General features: G+C 47.6%; 1 protein-coding gene across 4 annotated transcripts in view; it reads right to left on the bottom strand.

The window, feature by feature from the left end:
* usp47 (ubiquitin specific peptidase 47) overlaps window positions 1-21,664 on the bottom strand; it is a 226,770-nt gene that overhangs the window by 105,482 nt on the left and 99,624 nt on the right. For all 4 annotated transcript variants that reach the window (XM_067994252.1, XM_067994250.1, XM_067994249.1 and 1 more), the window contains 4 exons: window positions 10,738-10,834; window positions 2,884-3,029; window positions 2,672-2,751; window positions 1,051-1,200 (listed from right to left, as the gene is read on the bottom strand). In XM_067994252.1, coding sequence (XP_067850353.1) covers window positions 1,051-1,200; window positions 2,672-2,751; window positions 2,884-3,029; window positions 10,738-10,834 — 473 coding nt within the window. The remainder of the gene's footprint in view (window positions 1-1,050; window positions 1,201-2,671; window positions 2,752-2,883; window positions 3,030-10,737; window positions 10,835-21,664) is intronic.

Raw genomic sequence — 21,664 nt, forward strand, 5'->3', positions numbered from 1 at the left:
AGACAAAATTGTACCCGCCTCTACTACTGCCTCTGGCAGCTCGTTCCAGACATTCACCACCCTTTGAGTGAAAAAATTGCCCCTCTGGACCCTTTTGTATCTCTCCCCTCTCACCTTAAATCTATGCCCCCTCGTTATAGACTCCCCTACCTTTGGGAAAAGATTTTGACTATCTACCTTATCTATGCCCCTCATTATTTTATAGACTTCTATAAGATCACCCCCAAACCTCCTACTCTCCAGGGAAAAAGTCTCAGTCTATCCAACCTCTCCCTATAAGTCAAACCATCAAGTCCCGGTAGCATCCTAGTAAATCTTTTCTGCACTCTTTCTAGTTCAATAATATCCTTTCTATAATAGGGTGACCAGAACTGTACACAGTATTCCAAGTGTGGCCTAACTAATGTCTTTCTTTCTTATATTGTTGATTGGTTTAATGCTGTCTGTGTTTGACTGTTCTAAGCCAACTTACGGTTCCTATTGATGCACTATTTAAACTATATTGTGTACAGTGTGATATTGAACTCAATCATTTAATTTTTTCTTGATTCCTGTTTTATATTTTGAATGCATGTCATAGTCCATGTTCTGCAATTTTCAACTACGCTATCAATTTTTGTGCTTACAAAGAGCTGGAAAATGGTAAACTTTCTCTTTTTTTTTATTCGTTCATGGGATGTGGGCGTCGCTGGCGAGGCCGGCATTTATTGTCCATCCCTAATTGCCCCTTGAGAAGGTGGTGGTGAGCCGCCTTCTTGAACCGCTGCAGTCCGTGTGGTGAAGGTTCTCCCACAGTGCTGTTGGGAAGGGAGTTCCAGGATTTTGACCCAGCGGCGATGAAGGAACGGCCGATATATTTCCAATTTTAGGCATGTAGTATCAGCACAAAACACTTGGGAGAAAGACACTGTTTGGAAACTATATACACCTACTACCCCCACTTCCCAAGCCCCAGTTGACAAAAGCAGCTTCATTAAGGAATCTCACTCATCCATCCTTAAATTAATGTCGCATGACCTTATTGTCGCGCAACAGAAATAAAACACCCACCACGCTGTTAAATGCAAGGTTGGAGCCATACGGTCTGATAACCAGTGGGATGTCAAGATATGTATCAATTCTCCAGCTCTCATATCCACATTCTAGACACTTCACATAGTCCTTCAATTTTCCTTGGTACAGCTGGTTGATGAGGTCAGCCTGAAACAATAAGCAAAAATTAAAGGAACTAAGATTCCTTGGAATAAACAGAGCTGCAGTTTAGTGAGCTGTCACGCATTCCAGAACTTGACCACAATTCTACAACAGCAAATTGCAACGGGAGGTGCACGTGACTGACACCTCTCCCCTTGGACCTAACGACATCAATTAAATTGAATCCAGGAGCTAGCGAGACTGGCTTCGCTGTCCGTTTCAAAGTTAGGTCTTAAGACACTTTCCAGAAGGATGACGGCAAGTAAAAAAAAAAATCGCTTAACTTCTCCTCAGGTGCCAGCCGTGGCTCAGCGGGCAGCGCTCTCTCCCGAGTCAGGAGGCCGTGGGTTCGAGCCCCGCTCCGGAGACTCGAGCACGTAATCCAGGCTGACGCTCCAGCGCGGTGCTGAGGGAGCGCTGCACCGTCGGAGGGGCCGTCTTTCGGGTGAGACGTCAAACTGAGGTCCCACCTGCCCTCTTGAGTGGATGTTAAAATTTCCCACGGCACGATTTTTTGAAGAGGAGCTGTGGAGTTTGCCCGGTTGTCCTGGCCAATGTTTATCCCTCAACCTACATCATTAAAATAGATCTGATAAATTTACATCGTTGCTGTTTGTGGGATCTTGCTGTGCGTAAATTGGCTGCTGCGTTTCCTACATTACGACAGACAGTGACTACACTTCAAAAGTACTTCATTGGCTGTAAAATGCTTTGGGACGTCCTGAGGTTGTGAAAGGCGCTATATAAATGCAATTAATGCATTTTAATAGAATGTTAGAAATCGGACATACTGAAATGTATTTTTCCATTTGTGGTTTTCGAAAATGCATAACCCAAAAAAAGTTTGTTAAAAGACAGTTACAAATAAACTAAATTACACTTTCAAAGCTAAATTAAAGATTAGTTTAGCGCATTATGTACTCAATAATACAATTTCTGATGGCAGTACAGCAGTTACTCTTCTTGAGAAATTCATACCATGGCTTCGTCACAGCTTTTAACTTTCAATTACACTAAATATTGCACTGAATTTGACCCGTCACAATAGAGACAACGTGGAAGATAAAAATACCGTCCATGCACTTCCCATCCAAGTAAGACCGAACCTCTTAAAACCCTCGACAGGGTAGAGGCTGTTACCCCGGCTGGAGGGTCTAGAACTAGAGGGCACAGTCGCAGGATAAGGGGGTCGGCCATTTAAGACCGAGATGAGGAGGCATTTCTTCGCCCAGAGGGTTGTGAATCTTTGGAATTCTCTACCCCAGAGGGCTGCGGATGCCGAGTCACTGAATATATTCAAGGCTGAGATGGATGGATTTTTGGACTCTAGGGGAATCAAGGGATGTGGGGATCGGGCGGGAAAGGGGAGTTGAGGTTGAGGATCAGCCGTGATCTGATTGAATGGCGGAGCAGGCTCGAGGGGCCGTACGGCCTACTCCTGCTCCTACTTCTTATGTTCTTATGAATATGGAGTTACCTGCTCGGTTTGCTTCCATTTTTGTTCCAGTGCATCAAACATAACTCTGCACAACTCTTGAACGTCATGCTGCTGCCAGGCTAGCGAGAGGAAAACAATAGCAATTAGGCCTTAATAAACCGCACTAAAAGCATAACGGTTAAAACAATGTTAGGAATATGTTCTCCACACAGCTCACACTTCGAATACGTTAACCCTAAAATCCAGCTAACCTTCGCTGCTATCCCAGCCAAAGCTTCGGGTCACGTCTGTTGTTTCCACCGCTCTTTTCTTACTAGTTTGCAACAAGACAAACAATCTTTGGAGTTGGTACGGAATGCTGGTCACTGGATCTTCCTCGTATTCTTCAAACTCCCACCTGGAAATATATTCACACGAGTCACAGTTGAGAAGTACAAGAATCGTTCGTAATATACTGGAAGAAAATTATTCTCGTCAACGTTAAAAAAAAAATCACCAGGGCAGAAGATTCAGGGGTCAGAGCGTTCATCCGAGTGTCAGCTGTGGCTCAGTTCGTAGTACTCTCGCCTGAATTACACGGTTGTGGGTTCAAGCCCCACTGCAGAGATTTGAACTCATAATCCAGGCCGACACTCCCAGTGCGGTACCGGGGGAGCGCTGCACTGTCGGAGGGTCAGTACTGAGGGAGCGCTGCACCGTCGGAGGGTCAGTACTGAGGGAGCGCTGCACTGTCGGAGGGTCGGTACTGAGGGAGCGCTGCACTGTCGGAGGGTCAGTACTGAGGGAGCGCTGCACTGTCGGAGGGTCGGTACCGGGGGGAGCGCCGCACCGTCGGAGGGTCAGTACTGAGGGAGCGCCGCACCGTCGGAGGGTCAGTACTGAGGGAGCGCCGCACCGTCGGAGGGTCAGTACTGAGGGAGCGCCGCACCGTCGGAGGGTCAGTACTGAGGGAGCGCCGCACTGTCGGAGGGTCAGTACCGAGGGAGCGCCGCACCGTCGGAGGGTCGGTACCGGGGGAGCGCCGCACCGTCGGAGGGTCAGTACTGAGGGAGCGCCGCACTGTCGGAGGGTCAGTACTGAGGGAGCGCCGCACCGTCGGAGGGTCAGTACTGAGGGAGCGCCGCACTGTCGGAGGGTCAGTACTGAGGGAGCGCCGCACCGTCGGAGGGTCAGTACTGAGGCAGCGCCGCACTGTCGGAGGGTCAGTACTGAGGGAGTGCCGCACTGTCGGAGGGGCAGTACTGAGGCAGCGCCGCACTGTCGGAGGGTCAGTACTGAGGGAGCGCCGCACCGTCGGAGGGTCAGTACTGAGGGAGCGCCGCACCGTCGGAGGGTCAGTACTGAGGGAGCGCCGCACCGTCGGAGGGACAGTACTGAGGCAGCGCCGCACTGTCGGAGGGACAGTACTGAGGGAGTGCCGCACTGTCGGAGGGTCAGTACTGAGGCAGCGCCGCACTGTCGGAGGGTCAGTACTGAGGGAGTGCTGCACTGTCGGAGGGTCAGTACTGAGGGAGCGCTGCAATGTCGGAGGGTCAGTACTGAGGGAGTGCTGCACTGTCGGAGGGTCAGTACTGAGGGAGTGCCGCACTTTCGGAGGGTCAGTACTGAGGGAGCGCCGCACCGTCGGAGGGTCAGTACTGAGGGAGTGCCGCACTGTCGGAGGGTCAGTACTGAGGCAGCGCCGCACTGTCGGAGGGTCAGTACTGAGGGAGCGCCGCACCGTCGGAGGGTCAGTACTGAGGGAGCGCCGCACCGTCGGAGGGTCAGTACTGAGGGAGCGCTGCACTGTCGGAGGGTCAGTACTGAGGGAGCGCCGCACCATCGGAGGGCCAGTACTGAGGGAGTGCTGCACCGTCGGAGGGCCGGTACTGAGGGAGCGCCGCACCGTCGGAGGGTCAGTACTGAGGGAGCGCCGCACCGTCGGAGGGCCGGTACTGAGGGAGCGCCGCACTGTCGGAGGGTCAGTACTGAGGGAGCGCTGCACTGTCGGAGGGCCGGTACTGAGGGAGCGCCGCACCGTCGGAGGGTCAGTACTGAGGGAGCGCCGCACTGTCGGAGGGCCGGTACTGAGGGAGCGCCGCACCGTCGGAGGGTCAGTACTGAGGGAGCGCTGCACTGTCGGAGGGCCGGTACTGAGGGAGCGCCGCACCGTCAGAGGGTCAGTACTGAGGGAGCGCCGCACTGTCGGAGGGCCGGTACTGAGGGAGCGCCGCACCGTCGGAGGGTCAGTACTGAGGGAGCACTGCACTGTCGGAGGGTCAGTACTGAGGGAGCGCCGCACCGTCGGAGGGTCAGTGCTGAGGGAGCGCCGCACCGTCGGAGGGCCGGTCCCGGGGGAGCGGTACCAAGGCAGCGCCGCACTGTTGGAGGTGTCTTCTTTCAGATGAGATGTTAAACCCAGGCCCTGTCCGCCCTCTCAGGTGGATGTAAAAGATCCCATGGCACTATTTGAACAGCAGGTGTCCTGGTCAATATTTATCCCTCAACCAACATCACAAACAGATTGTCTGGTCATTTATCACGTTGCTGATTGTGAGGTCTTGCTATGTGCAAATTGGCTGCCGCGTTTCCTACATCACTACAGTTCAAAAGTACTTCATTGGTTGTAAAGTACTTTGGGATGTCCTGAGGTCGTGAAAGGCGCTATATAAATGCAGATCTTTCTTTCTTTATTATGGGACACCAGCCAAGGTGCTCATCAATACTGCTCACAGAAGGGTTACTGATAAAAGATATTGTCCCGGGTTGGAACTGGTGGCTTCGGTTGCTGATTAAGTACAATTATGATATTCATGCTAACCAATCAATATGGTTTGATCAATAAATTTGTTGAGACAAAATAAATAAGTGTTGTTTTACAAGATAATGCGGTCTGGTGTGATCGTATCTGGGTCTGAACTAGGATTACTGCGGAGAGCTGGTCTCCCAGGTTCAGATATTATGAATTTAACCATGACATACCCTCAAACAGGTAGTAAAACCAATACTGCAATGACGAGAGAAAAGTCGTCCTGTTACGAGTGATAAAGCACAGCGCAGAGGCATTTGTTGTTGCAGTTTCATTTCATTTTGTTCTAGCAGTTTGTAAGTAGCTTTAAGTAATGCAATTATGCAAATACCAAAGGACAACTACTTTGGACTATGTAAAATATAATATAATTGTAGCGCACTCAATTTGCTGTTCCTCAATGGTCACCAATTGCACAGTCCGTCACCCCTTTGAATGGTTATGGTGTTGTGCCCCTCCGACAGTGCAGTGCTCCCTCAGTACTGACCCTCCGACAGTGCAGCGCTCCCTCAGTACTGACCCTCCGACAGTGCAGCGCTCCCTCAGTACTGACCCTCCGACAGTGCAGCGCTCCCTCAGTACTGACCCTCCGACAGTGCAGCGCTCCCTCAGTACTGACCCTCCGACAGTGCAGCGCTCCCTCAGTACTGACCCTCCGACAGTGCAGCGCTCCCTCAGTACTGACCCTCCGACAGTGCAGCGCTCCCTCAGTACTGACCCTCCGACAGTGCAGCGCTCCCTCAGTACTGACCCTCCGACAGTGCAGCCCTCCCTCAGTACTGACCCTCCGACAGTGCAGCGCTCCCTCAGTACTGACCCTCCGACAGTGCAGCGCTCCCTCAGTACTGACCCTCCGACAGTGCAGCGCTCCCTCAGTACTGACCCTCCGACAGTGCAGCGCTCCCTCAGTACTGACCCTCCGACAGTGCAGCGCTCCCTCAGTACTGACCCTCTCACAGTGCAGCGCTCCCTCAGTACTGACACTGGGAGTGTCAGCCTGGATTATGAGCTCAAATCCTGTTAGTATACAGGATAAATACTGGGTCCAGACTGCACATTGGACACATGGACTTTTTTTTTTCCAATTCGTTCATGGTATGTGGGCGTCGCTGACAAGACCAGCATTTATTGCCCATTCTTATTTGCCCTTGAGAAGGTGGTGGTGAGCCACCTTCTTGAACCGCTGCAGTCCGTGTGGTGAAGATTCTCCCACAGTGCTGTTAGGAAGGGAGTTCCAGGATTTTGACCCAGCAACAATGAAGGAACGGCCGATATATTTCCAAGTCGGGATGGTGTGTGACTTGGAGGGGAACATGCAGGTGGTGTTGTTCCCATGTGCCTGCTACCCTTGTCCTTCTAGGTGGTAGAGGTCGCGGGTTTGGGAGGTGCTGTCGAAGAAGCCTTGGCGAGTTGCTGCAGTGCATCCTGTGGATGGTACACACTGCAGCCACGGTGCGCCGGTGGTGAAGGGAGTGAATGTTTCGGGTGGTTTACGCAAAGATGTTGTGTTGGAGTGCTCTGATAAAAGAGCATAAGAAATAGGAGCAGGAGCAGGCCATTCGGCCCCTCGAGCCTGCTCTGCCATTCAGTAAGATCCTGGCTGATCTTCAACCACAACTCCACTTTCCTGCACAATCCCCATATCCCTTGATTCCCCTAGAGTCCAAAAATCTATCTATCTCAGCCTTGAACATACTCAACGACTGAGCATCCACAACCCCGAGTGAAGAAATTTTTCCTCATCTCAATCTAAAATGGCCGACCCCTTATCCTGAGACTCTCCAGCCAGGGGAAACAGCCTCTCAGCATCTACCCTGTCAAGCCCCCTCAGAACCTTACATGTTTCAATGAGATCACCTCTCATTCGTCTAAACTCCAGAGAATATAGACCCATTCTACTCAACCTCTCCTCATAGGACAAACCCCTCATCCCGGGAATTAATCTAGTGAACCTTCGTTGCATCACCTCCAAGGCAAGTATATCCTTCCTTAGATAAGGAGACCAAAACTGTACCCTCTTGGTTTCCCCTCTATGATGAGACTGTGTCTGGGTGTGAGATTAATGTTTACCAAGGCAGAAGCTGAGACTCTGAGCTCTTTACCCCCATCGAGGCAATTACTTCTTCTTGGTTTTGGTGGACAAGTTCCAGGTTTGCCTATGAGTGCACAGGCTATTTTTAACTGGCAAATGCTGAATCAGGCGTGAGCCCCATGCAAATTCTGGGAACCACCTTCTATACTGTCACACCTTTCCCATTTACTAATCGGATGGATCCATCTGGGATGCTTGGAAGTTCTCGTTTCTGGAGATGGGGCAGGGAGAACGGGATCACGTTTCCAAATGGATGCATTTTACCATTGGTTGGCCCAATTACAGGGTGACTATACAACAGGCCCCTGTCTCCCAGGACCACTTTTTGGACTGGTTTTAATCGCCTGAGAGGGTTGGAGAGGAATTTTCCAGAGTATTTTTTCCCGTATTGGCTCTGGGTTTTTTTTGCCTCTCTCAGGAGATTACACAGCTGCCTGGGTGGGGGGAAATGTTGAGTCAGGATGCTCCGGCTATCATGAGTGTGGGGCAGGCTACCCATCAATTACGCATGTAGCAAACAGAAATTAAAAAGAGGGGGGACTGGTCTGGTCAGTGTGAAAGGAGGCAGAAAAGTCAGGAAGGATGAGGAGGGACAGCAAACCATGGTTGGTCAGGAGCCGTTTTGGTAGGGGGGTCAAAGGACTTTGGTGAGACCTCACCTGGAACATGGTGTACAGTTTTGCTCTCCTTATCTAAGGAAGGATATACTTGCCTTAGAGGCGGTGCAGCGAAGGTTCACTAGATCGATTCCTGGGATGAGAGGGTTGTCCTATGAGGAGAGATTGAGTAGAATGGGCCTATACTCTCTGGAGTTTATAAGAGTGAAAGGTGATTTCATTAAAACATACAAGATTCTGAGGGGGGGCTTGACAGGGTAGATGCTGAGATGTTTCCCCTGGCTGGTATCGAGAACTAGGGGGCACAAGTGGGAGTCGGCCATTTAAGACTGCGATGAGGAGGAATTTCTTCACTCTGAGGGAGGTGAATCTTTGGAATTCTCTACTCCAGAGGGCTGTGGATGCTGAGTCGTTGAGTATATTCAAAGCTGAGATAGATAGATTTTTGGACTCTAGGGGAATCAAGGGATACGGGGATCAGGCAGGAAAGTGGAGTTGAGCTCGAAGGTCAGCCATGATCTGATTGTAAACAATTTTACAACACCAAGTTATAGTCCAACAATTTTATTTGAAATTCACATAAAATTGTTGGACTATAACTTGGTGTTGTAAAATTGTTTACAATTGTCAACCCCCAGTCCATCACCGGCATCTCCACATCACGATCTGATTGAATGGCGAGCAGCCTCGAGAGGCCGCATGGCCCACCCCAGCTCCTGTTTCTCATGTTCTTATGAGAAAGCGATGGGGCTTCATGTAGGAAACCAGTGATGAAGACGGGAGGGGGTAGGTGGGGGAGAAACTGCAGTGTGTGAAGGCCAACCTTGGTGGAGGAGTGGGGAGGAATAGGTAGATGGAGAGGAGGAGGAGGAGCTGATAGAGGATGAAGCAGGCAGATGTGATATTGTACTTCTCTATTTATTTTCCTTATCAAAAGTTACACAAATCAGATTGTTGTAATGTAATCTAAGCAAAAGTTTATTTAAGTACCTTCCCTTTTTCCATCCACAAAGTTAAGTGTCTACATCCAAACTGACGCATTCTCTCCTTGATTAGCTCATAAATACAGCTTTAAAAAAACAACTTTCATGATGCTGTCAAGCAGAACACACAAGTGGGAAGTGTAATGTTTCCTTTCCCTGGACAGCTTTCCTCCTTTCCCAAACAATTTGATACTAGCTCAATTGCTAAATTTAAATCTGAGATAGACAGCTTTTTGGCAACCAAAGGTATTAAGGGATATGGGCCAAAGGCGGGAATATGGAGTTAGATCACAGATCAGCCATGATCTTATCAAATGGCGGAGCGGGCACGAGGGGCTGAATGGCCTTACTCCTGTTCCTATGTTAAATGCTCAGTCTAAAGCTGGGGGTATCCAATCCTATGTTCCTATGATAAATGCTCAGTCCAAACTGCAGCCCACGGTGCATTTCTGGCCCGAGCCCTGAAAACCTGGCCCAATAAGTAGGGCAAACAACTCAGTTCTATTTGTACTTATATTTCTCACTCGCCGGTTTATCCTGTTTGGATTCTGTGGGCCTGGAAGTTTGGAAACGGTCATTATTAGTTCTTTGGCCAATTTGGTACACATATCCTAAATCACAACACCGAGACCAGTTAGTATCCACAGCTTTGGACATGCACAGGGGTTAATGGGAACATCAACTTAAACTTTACATGTGGCAACTCAGGTTCCGTGGCAAATACCTAAGCTGCCCATGATGACAAAGGCACTACTGCTCCAGAGAAAGTCCAAGTGATCATTGAAGTGTCACGAACAGGTGCAGAAAATAATCAATAAGGCTAATGGAATGCTGGCCTTTATATCTCAAGGACTGGAGTACAAGGGGGCAGAAGTTATGCTGCAGCTATTTATACAAAACCCTGGTGAGACCGCACCTGGAGTACTGTGAGCAGTTCTGGGCACCGCACCTTCGGAAGGACATATTGGCCTTGGAGGGAGTGCAGCGTAGGTTTACTAGAATGATACCCGGACTTCAAGGGTTAAGTTACGAGGAGAGATTACACAAATTGGGGTTGTATTCTCTACAGTTTCGAAGGTTAAGGGGTGATCTGATCGAAGTTTATAAGATATTAAGGGGAACGGATAGGGTGGATAGAGAGAAACTATTTCCGCTGGTTGGGGATTCTAGGAGTAGGGGGCACAGTCTAAAAATTAGAGCCAGACCTTTCAGGAGCGAGATTAGAAAACATTTCTACACACAAAGGGTGGTAGAAGTTTGGAACTCTCTTCCGCAAACAGCAATTGATACTAGCTCAATTGCTAAATTTAAATCTGAGATAGATAGCTTTTTGGCAACCAAAGGTATTAAGGGATATGGGCCAAAGGCAGGTATATGGAGTTAGATCACAGATCAGCCATGATCTTATCAAATGGCAGAGCGGGCAAGAGGGGCTGAATGGCCTACTCCTGTTCCTATGTTCCTAAGTGCAAACATTGATCGCAGATTGAGACCCAAATCCAGGTCTTCAAACACTCTAGCATTATAGCTACAGCGTTACCTCCTGCTCTAACTTCTTAGTCTAATCATGTCCCTCGAGTTTCTTTTCTGACTACACATATAGAAATAATCAAGTTAGACATTACTTGTACAGTGCATTCCTAAATTCAGGAGTCATGAAGAGCGTCTGCAGCAAGCTGTTCAGGTAGCAGGTCATAGCTTGATTTACCAATCCCACATATCCTAGAAGAAACAAACGTATCAATCATGCTTGAAATGTTAAAGCAGCATTTCAACTTAACTCTTAGAAAATAACTTTCTCCCACAATTTTCTTTTTAAAAACTCATTCTCAGGATGTGGGCGTCGCTAGCAAGGCCAACGCGTACTGCCCATCCCTATTACTAAAATTACAACTATGAACAATTGAAAAGTTGACCACACAAGTGTGCTTCGCTTAAAAAAAAAGATTTGGTCACCATCACATTGCTGTTTGTGGGATCTTGCTGTGCGCAGATTGGCTGCCGCACTTCCTGCAACAGTGACTACGCTTCAAAAAAGTACTTCATTGGTTGTAAAGCACTTTGGTGCGTCCTGAAGTCGTGAAAGGCACTAGATATCTTTCTTCCAATCGGAATTACAGCTTCCGTACTAACCCATATGAGACTGTATTTAAGAGGAGGCAAGTTTGGACCAGTACTTTTGTTTAAGCACTCCATCTTTTCCTTTTTAAAAAAAAACAGTTCCAACAATTTGAAGTATTTATTGCATTTTAAAATACCAAAAGTATCAAATGGGATATTGTCCCTCCGTGGCCCTCTTCAGCCACTCCAGCGAGACAAGTTATGGGGATGCATGTGTTACAGAGCAGCTCACTGACTTCTGTGGAAGCTTGTGCTCTGAACGGGCCTGAGGGTCAGGGAATCATAGACAGTTGCAGCACAGAAGGAGGCCATTCGGCCCATCGTGTCCGTGCCGGACGAAAAAGAGCCACACAGCTTAATCCCACTTTCCAGCACTTGGTCCGTAGCCCTGTGGGTTACGGCACTTCAAGTGCTCATCCAAGTACTTTTTAAATGAGTTGAGGGTTTCTGCCTCTTCCACCCTTTCAGGCAGTGAGTTCCAGACCCCCATCACCCTCTGGGTGAAAGAATTTCTCCTCAGCTCCCCTCTAATCCTTCTACCAATTACTTCAAATCTATGCCCCCTGGTTACTGACCCCTCTTCTAAGGGAAATAGCTCCTCCCTATCCACTCTATCTGGTCCCGTCATAATTTTATACACCTCAATTAAATCTCCCCTCAGCCTCCTTTGTTCCAAAGGAAACAACCCCAGCCTATCCAATCTTTCCCCATGGCTAAAATTCTCCAGCCCTGGCAGCATCCTCGAAAATCTCCTCTGCACCCTCTCGAGTGCAGTCACATCTTTCCTGTAATGTGACAACCAGAACTGTGCGCAGTACTCAAGCTGTGGCCTAACCGATGTTTTGTACAGTTCTAGCATAACCGCCCTGCTCTTATATTCTATGCCTCGGATAATAAAGGAAAGTATCCCGTATGCCTTATTAACCACCTTATCTACCTGTCCTGCTACATTCAGGGATCTGTGGACATGCACTCCAAGGTCCCTCTGTTCCTCTACACCTCTCAGTATCCTCCCATTTATTGTGTACTCCCTTGCCTTGTTTGCCCTCCCCAAATGCATTACCTCACACTTTTCTGGATTGAAGTCCATTTGAAACTTTTCTGCCCACCTGACCAGTCCACTGATAGCTTCCTGCAGTCTACAGCTTTCCTCCTCACTATCAACCACACGGCCAATTTTTGTATCATCTGCAAACTTCTTTATCAAGCCCCCCCCACATTCAAGTCCAAATCATTAATATATATTACAAAAAGCAAGGGACCTGTTACTGAGCCTTGTGGGGCCCCGCTACCACAAAAACACCCATGAAACCATTACCCTTTGCTTCCTGCCACTGAGCCAATTTTGGATCCAACTAGCCACTCTCCCTTGGATCCCATGGGCTTTTATTTTTTCGACCAGTCTGCCATGTGGGACCTTGTCAAAAGCCTTGCTAAAATCCATGTAGACTACATCAAATGTGCTACCTTCATCGACCCTCCTTGTTACCTGCTCAAAAAATTCAATCATGTTAATCAGACATGACCTTCCCTTAACAAATCCATGCTGACTGTCCTTGATTAACCCGTGCCTTTCTAAATGACGATTTATGCTGTCCCTCAGAACTGATTTCAATAATTTGCCCACCAGCGAGGTTAGACTGACTGGCCTATAATTACTCTGTGTATCTCTTTCTCCCTTTTTAAACAACGGTACAACGTTAGCAGTCCTCCAATCCTCCGGCACCATGCCTGTAGCCAGAGAGGATTGGAAAATGATGTTCAGAGTCTCCGCTATTTCCTCCCTTGCTTCTCTTAACAGCCTGGGATACATTTCATCCGAGCCTGGCGATTTATCTACTTTCCAAAGATGCTAAACCCCTTAATACTTCCTCTCTCACTATGTTTCTCCCATCCAATATTTCACACTCCTCCTCCTTAACTACAATCTCTGCATCGTCTGCCTCTTTTGTGAAGACAGACCCAAAATATTCATTAAGAACCATACCCACATCTTCCGCCTCCACACACAGGTTACCTTTTTGGTCTGTAATAGGTCCTACTCTTTCCTTAGTTATCCTCTTGCTCTTTATGTATATATTAAACATTTTTGGATTTTCCTTAATTTTACTTGCCAATATTTTTTCATGCCCTCGCTTTGCTTTCCTAATTTCCTTTTTAATTTCACCCCTGAACTTTCTATACTCCTCTAGGCTTTCTGCAGTATTGAGCTCTCGGTGTCTGACATAAGCTTCCCTTTTTTGCCTTATCTTACCCTGTGTTTCTCCTTGTCATCCAGGGGGGCTCTAGATTGTGGGAACGTTTACTCTGAACCCCTTGAATCTCCCCCTTGAATGCCTCCCACTGCTCTGACACTGATTCACCTTCAAGCAGCTGTTTCCAGTCCACTTTTGCTAAATCACTTCTCAGTCTTTACAGTAGAGGACACTAAGAATATCCCAACACTGGACAAACAGGGGACTCTCGGGGGGGAGGAGCTAAATACGATTAAAATCACTCAGGAGATGGTACTCAGTAAAATAATGGGACTCAAGGCGGATAAATCCCCTGGACCTGATGGCTTCCATCCTAGGGTCTTGAGGGAAGTGGCAGTAGGGATTGTGGATGCTTTGGTGATAGTTTTCCAAAATTCCCTGGACTCAGGAGAGGTCCCGGCAGATTGGAAAACTGCTAATGTAACACCGTTATTTAAAAAGGGTAGTAGGCAGAAGGCTGGAAATTATAGGCCAGTTAGCTTAACATCTGTGGTGGGTAAAATTTTGGAGTCTATTATTAAGGAGACAGTAACGGAACATTTAGATAAGCATAATTTAATAGGACAAAGTCAGCATGGCTTTATGAAGGGGAAGTCATGTCTGACAAATTTGCTTGAGTTCTTCGAGGATATAACGTATAGGGTGGATAAAGGGGAACCAGTGGACATAGTGTATTTAGACTTCCAGAAGGCATTCGACAAGGTGCCACATAAAAGATTATTACTTAAGATAAAAAATCACGGGATTGGGGGTAATATTCTGGCATGGGTGGAGGATTGGTTATCGAACAGGAAGCAGAGAGTTGGGATAAATGGTTCATTTTCGGACTGGCAACCAGTAACCAGTGGTGTTCCACAGGGGTCGGTGCTGGGTCCCCAACTCTTTACAATCTATATTAACGATTTGGAGGAGGGGACCGAGTGCAACATATCAAAATTTGCAGATGATACAAAGATGGGAGGGAAAGTAGAGAGTGAGGAGGACATAAAAAACCTGCAAGGGGATATAGACAGGCTGGGTGAGTGGGCGGAGATTTGGCAGATGCAATATAATATTGGAAAATGTGAGGTTATGCACTTTGGCAGGAAAAATCAGAGAGCAAGTTATTTTCTTAATGGCGAGAGACTGGAAAGTACTGCAGTACAAAGGGATCTGGGGGTCCTGGTGCAAGAAAATCAAAAAGTTGGTATGCAGGTGCAGCAGGTGGTCAAGAAGGCCAACGGAATGTTGGCTTTTATTGCTAGGGGGATAGAATATAAAAACAGGGAGGTATTGCTGCAGTTATATAAGGTATTGGTGAGACCGCACCTGGAATACTGCATACAGTTTTGGTCTCCATACTTAAGAAAAGACATACTTGCTCTCGAGGCAGTACAAAGAAGGTTCACTCGGTTAATCCCGGGGATGAGGGGGCAGACATATGAGGAGAGGTTGAGTAGATTGGGACTCTACTCATTGGAGTTCAGAAGAATGAGAGGCGATCTTATTGAAACATATAAGATTGTGAAGGGTCTTGATCGGGTGGATGCAGTAAGGATGTTCCCAAAGATGGGTGAAACTAGAACTAGGGGGCATAATCTTAGAATAAGGGGCTGCTCTTTCAAAACTGAGATGAGGAGAAACTTCTTCACTCAGAGGGTGGTAGGTCTGTGGAATTTGCTACCCCAGGAAGCTGTGGAAGCTCCATCATTAGATAAATTTAAAACAGAAATAGACAGTTTCCTAGAAGTAAAGGGAATTAGGGGTTATGGGGAGCGGGCAGGAAATTGGACATGAAGCTGAGTTCGGATCGGTCAATGCCCTGTGGGTGGCGGAGAGGGCCCAGGGGCTATGTGGCCGGGTCCTGCTCCGACTTCTTGTGTTCTTTAGATTTGTGGTTGGGATCAGATCAGCCATGATCTTATTGAATGGCGGAGCAGGCTCGAGGGGCCGATTGGCCTACTCATGCTCCAATTTCTTATGTTCTTATGTTCTTAGCAAAACTGGCCTTTCCCCAATTTAGAGCTTTTACTCCTGTTCTATCTTTGTCCTTTTCCATAACTATGCTAAATCTAACTGAATTACGATCACTACCACCAAAATACTCTCCCACTGATACTCCTTCCACCTGCCCAGATTCGTTCCCTAAAACTAAATCCAGAGCTGCACCCCCACGCCACCCCCCCCGCCTCATGTTGGGCTTGCTACATACTGGCTAAAAAAGTTCTTCTGAACACAATTTAAAAATTCTGCACCCTCTATACCTTTTGCACTGATTGTCATTTCAGAGCTGCCCAATCCTGGGACGTCATCTGCCAGCTAAATATGCAGCTGCTGGCATCTGGAAAGAATCTTCTCGACTCCCGATAGCACTACCTTGCACCAATATAAATAGTGCCTCTCCAGGGCATACAGAGACCTTCTCTGTAACACATGTCTCCACAGCAGGGAGCCCCGAGGTGCAAAATGTCAATCTCGCTGAAAACAAAAATAACCTTGAATAACAAAGTTATTTAGAACCAGGAACTACTCACGCTGACGTGAGGACAGGAGCACGCGGGGAGGAATTTGATGGAAATTTGCATCCCTACCCAGGCATCCCTTCCGCTTTGACGACTTCAAACGCACAATTTAATCAATTTTAATAAAGTCACAGTTCGACATCGTGCCAGGTTTGCCACTTCAGCAGATTCACACAGGTGCCTAATTCCAAAATATCTCCGGACGTACCCGTTAATAGCTCAGGCATCAGGGCATAAACTATTTACGAGCAAATCAGTGCTCCCTCATCGGGAATGCAAGGCCATTGGAATGGGTGAAGGTAAAACATATCCATGGATAAAAAGATGATATTGACTTTTTCTCTTGAGTCCCAACAGCCAAAAATTGGACGAACACGCCTGCCTGCAATTATCTGATGGGCTGGTCAACAGATATTTAAAAAATCCTTAAACTCTGGGGAGAGGAAATCTTATTTTATAATCACATGCAACAAAACCCTTCCACCGCCAGATGATGCTGTCAACCTTTCTACATACTGCACTGTACAGCATTCACAAAGAGCGCTATAGAGGTGGCTGCTCAGTACTTTTACTGGCACTATTTCTAGTCACATTACTGAATGGAGACGTCGACGGCTGGAACTTGGACAGCTGGCATCTCCTTTCACAAACAAAATAGCCGGTGAGTCACATGATGCATCATTCTGCTACGGCTGGGTGTGCGTGTTTAAGGCATGGACAGTCTTCAACATGCCCCACTTAATTTGGATTTAAATAAGTTTATAATCAGAAAAGAATTCCTTAACGAGATTTAATTTTATGCGATATGGGAATACTTGTTTACACAGGTGGGAGAACGTAACCATATTAACTAAACTTTGCAGTGCCGAGGGAGTGTTGCACTGTCGGAGGTGTTATCTTTTGGGTAAGATGTTAAACTGAGGCCCCCCCCGTCTGCCTGTTCAAGTGGACGTGCAAGATCCCAGAGCACTGTTTGAACAGCAGGGAGTTCTACACTCCCTCTCCACCCATGTCCTGGCTAGCATTCATCTCTCAACCAGCACCGCCAAAAACACCGTAACTGGTCATTTATCTCGGTGCTGTTGGTGGGATATTGCTATGCGCAAAGCTGGCTGCCAGATTTGTCTGCACAGCAGTGACTGTGCTTCAGAAATACTTCATTGGCTTTGAAGCACTTTGGGACATCCTGAAGGAATGAAAGTTGCTATACAAATGCAAGTTCTGCCTTTTTAATTGTATGTGACAGCCACTTCTATACTCAAAAAGTTAGTATGCAGGTGCAGCAGGTGATCAAGAAGGCCAACGGAATGTTGGCTTTTATTGCGAGGGGGATAGAATATAAAAACAGGGAGGTATTGGTGAGACCGCACCTGGAATACTGCATACAGTTTTGGTGTCCATACTTAAGAAAAGACATACTTGCTCTCGAGGCAGTACAAAGAAGGCTCACTCGGTTAATCCCAGGGATGAGGGGGTGGACATATGAGGAGAGGTTGAGTAGATTGGGACTCTACTCATTCGAGTGCAGAAGAATGAGAGGCGATCTTATTGAAACATATAAGGTTGTGAAGGGGCTTGATCGGGTGGATGCAGTAAGGATGTTCCCAAGGATGGGTGAAACTAGAACGAGGGGGCATAATCTTAGAATAAGGGGCTGCTCTTTCAAAACTGAGATGAGGAGAAACTTCTTCACTCAGAGGGTAGTAGGTCTGTGGAATTTGCTACCCCAGGAAGCTGTGGAAGCTACATCATTAGATAAATTTAAAACAGAAATAGACAGTTTCCTCGAAGTAAAGGGAATTAGGGGTTATGGTGAGCGGGCAGGAAATTGGACATGAAGCTGAGTTCGGATCGGTCAAGGCCCTGTGGGTGGCGGAGCGGGCCCAGGGGCTGAGTGGCCGGGTCCTGCTCCTGCTTCTTGTGTTCTTTACATTTGAGGTTAGGATCAGATCAGCCATGATCTTATTGAATGGCGGAGCAGGCTCGAGGGGCCGATTGGCCTACGCCTGCTCCTATTTCTTATGTTCAAACTGGGACTCCAGGAGAACATCACTCAAGCACAGAAATGCTGCTTTCTGAACAGCGCTGTCCCATTTTTACTTCATCAGCAATCTGCGAGCCCTTATTGATCCCGTTGAGGTTTAAGAGGAAGCTTCCAATTGCTGCTCTTGGAATCCCGTGAAAGTCAACTCTGAGACGTTGGAAGTATGAAGCTTGCTTCATCGCACTGACATGCAGCTGGCTATCCACGATCACAGAAAATCCTGGCACCGAAATAATCTACAATCAACTGTGCACTCAGTAGTTCTTCCGAAATATCAGAGTAAATAGCTACTCCCTATAAATTACAACATTCAGTGAACTTCATTTTAATCAAAGAGCAGCGTTAAGCTAAGATTTCCACGATGGGAATGGGGAGGTGAATGGGGTCACAGATGAATAGGCCTTCCTCCAAACAGAGGCCGGTACACTATCGTCATAAAAATATAAATAGGAGCAGGAGTAGGCCGTTCGGCCCCTCCAGCCTGCTCCGCCATTCAATCAGATCATGGCTGATCTTCGACCTCAACTCCACTTTCCTGCCCAATCCCCATATCCCTTAATTCCCCTAGAGTCCAAAAATCTATCCAAAGATTCACAACCCTGAGTGAAGAAACTCCCCCTCATCTCAGTCTTAAATGGCCGACCCCTTATCCTGCGACTATGCCCCCTAGTTCTAGGCTCTCCAGCCAGGGGAAACAACCTCTCAGCATCTACCCTGTCAAGCCCCCTCAGAATCTTGTATGTTTCAATGAGATCACCTCTCATTCTTCTAAACTCCAGAGAGTATAGGCCCATGCTACTCAACCTCCCCTCACAGGACAACCCTCTCATCCCAGGAATCAATCTAGCGAACCTTCATTGCACCGCCTCTAAGACAAGTAGAACCATAGAAAAGATACAGCACAGAAGGGGGGCCAATCGGCCCATCGTGTCCGCGCCGACTCGAAGAACAACCAGGTGCCCATTCTTCCTTATATCATTCCTCAGAAAAAGAGACCAAAACTGTACACAGTACTCCAGGTGTGGTCTCACCAAAGCCCTGTACAACTGTAGCAAGACTTCCTTACTCTAGTACTCCAACCCCAATAAAGGCCAACATGCCATTTGCCTTCCTAATTGCTTGTTGTGCCTGCATAAATACAGAAATACTCAAGAGGAGGCTCAGACGATCATCTAAGTAACTGTTCAAAGTAGAACCTTCATCTCTCCTCAGAGATCTGCCTGCTCAGATCAAGGCAGTAATAGGTGGAAAATATGAAGCAAGTTTCTGCTTTGAAGAGAACAAAGATAGTGAGTTCTGTTCAGTCAAATACATCCAGTGAAGGATTCACTATAAAAACACCTGATGGTTATCTGGTCTGCCACTTAAAAGAGACTACACGATAACATCAACAAGTTCCATCCAGCTCACCATGGACGACTCCTCAGAATCAGTTTCTTTCTTGGACACACGAATCTCCATCAAAGACGGGCACCTCAGCACCTCACTCGACCGCAAGCCCACGGACAACCTCACGATGCTCCACTTTTCCAGCTTCCACCCTAACCACGTCAAAGAGGCCATCCCCTATGGACAGGCCCTGCGAATACACAGGGTCTGCTCAGACGAGGAGGAACACGATGGACACCTACAGACGCTGAAAGAAGCCCTAGTAAGAACAGCATATGACGCTCGACTCATCAATCGACAGTTCCGACGGGCCACAGCGAAAAATCGCATAGGCCTCCTCAGAAGACTAACACGGGACGCAACCAACAGAGCACCCTTCGTCGTCCAGTACTTCCCCGGAGCGGAGAAACTACGCCATGTTCTCCGCAGCCTTCAACATGTCATCAATGACGACGAACACCTCGCCATGGCCATCCCCACACCTCCACTACTCGCCTTTAAACAGCCACCCAACCTCAAACAGACCATCGTTCGCAGCAAATTACCCAGCTTTCAGGAGAACAGCGTCCACGACGCCACACAACCCTGCCACGGTAACCTCTGCAAGACATGCCAGATCATCGACACAGATACCACAATCACACGAGAGGACACCACCCACCAGGTGCATGGTTCATACTCCTGTGACTCGGCCAACGTTGTCCACCTCATACATTGCAGGAAAGGATGCCCCGGAGCATGGTACATTGGCGAGACCATGCAGACGCTGCGACAACGGATGAACGGACACCGCGCAACAATCGCCAGACAGGAGAGTACCCTCCCAGTCGGGGAACACTTCAGCAGTCAAGGACATTCAGCCACCGACCTTCGGGTAAGCGTACTCCAAGGCGGCCTTCGAGACACACGACAACGCAAAATCGTCGAGCAGAAATTGATAGCCAAGTTCCGCACCCATGAGGACGGCCTCAACCGGGATCTTGGGTTCATGTCACGCTACACGTAACCCCACCAGTGAACAAAAGTTATCTGTTTTTAATATGACGGGTCATTTGCTGTCTTTTTCTTCCTTCCGGATGTTTCTACCTCTCTCCCTCTTTTTTTTTTGGTTGTTTGTATATTCGGTGGCCCTGTAGGTAACACCTCTCTGTCTGAACACTTTGATTGCCTTGGCAATACCAGGTATTGTTCTGTGATTTATAAATGCGAAAGGTTAGAGGATTTGTGGACAGTGAAGAAGGTTATCTAGGATTGCAACGGGATCTTGATAAATTGGGCCAGTGGGCCGATGAATGGCAGATGGAGTTTAATTTAGATAAATGTGAGGTGATGCATTTTGGTAGATCGAATCGGGCCAGGACCTACTCCGTTAATGGTAGGGCGTTGGGGAGAGTTATAGAGCAAAGAGATCTAGGAGTACAGGTTCATAGCTCCTTGAAAGTGGAGTCACAGGTGGATAGGGTGGTGAAGAAGGCATTCGGCATGCTTGGTTTCATTGGTCAGAACATTGAATACAGGAGTTGGGATGTCTTGTTGAAGTTGTACAAGACATTAGTAAGGCCACACTTGGAATACTGTGTACAGTTCTGGTCACCCTATTATAGAAAGGATATTATTAAACTAGAAAGAGAGCAGAAAAGATTTACTAGGATGCTACTGGGACTTGATGGTTTGACTTATAGGGAGAGATTGGATAGACTGAGACTTTTTTTCCTGGAGAGTAGGAGGTTTAGGGGTGATCTTTTTGAAGTCCATAAAATAATGAGGGGCATAGATAAGGTAGATAGTCAAAATCTTTTCCCAAAGGTAGGGGAGTCTATAATGAGGGGGCATAGATTTAAGGTGAGAGGGGAGAGATACAAAAGGGTGCAGAGGGGCAATTTTTTCACTCAAAGGGTGGTGAGTGTCTGGAACGAGCTGCCAGAGGCAGTAGTAGAGGCGGGTACAATTTTGTCTTTTAAAAAGCATTTGGACAGTTACATGGGTAAGATGGGTATAGAGGGATATGGGCCAAGTGCAGGCAACTGGGACTAGCTTAGTGGTATTAACTGGGCGACATGGACATGTTGGGCCGAAGGGCCTGTTTCCACGTTATAAACTTCTATGATTCTATTCTATGATTTCATTTCCACATTCACCTGAGGAAGGAGGAAGCCTCCGAAAGCTTGTGATTTTCAAATAAAATTGCTGGACTATAACTTGGTGTTGTAAAATTGTTTACAATTGTCAACCCCAGTCCATC

This window comes from Heptranchias perlo, chromosome 12 (assembly GCF_035084215.1).
Source record: "Heptranchias perlo isolate sHepPer1 chromosome 12, sHepPer1.hap1, whole genome shotgun sequence".
Lineage (NCBI taxonomy): Eukaryota > Metazoa > Chordata > Chondrichthyes > Hexanchiformes > Hexanchidae > Heptranchias > Heptranchias perlo.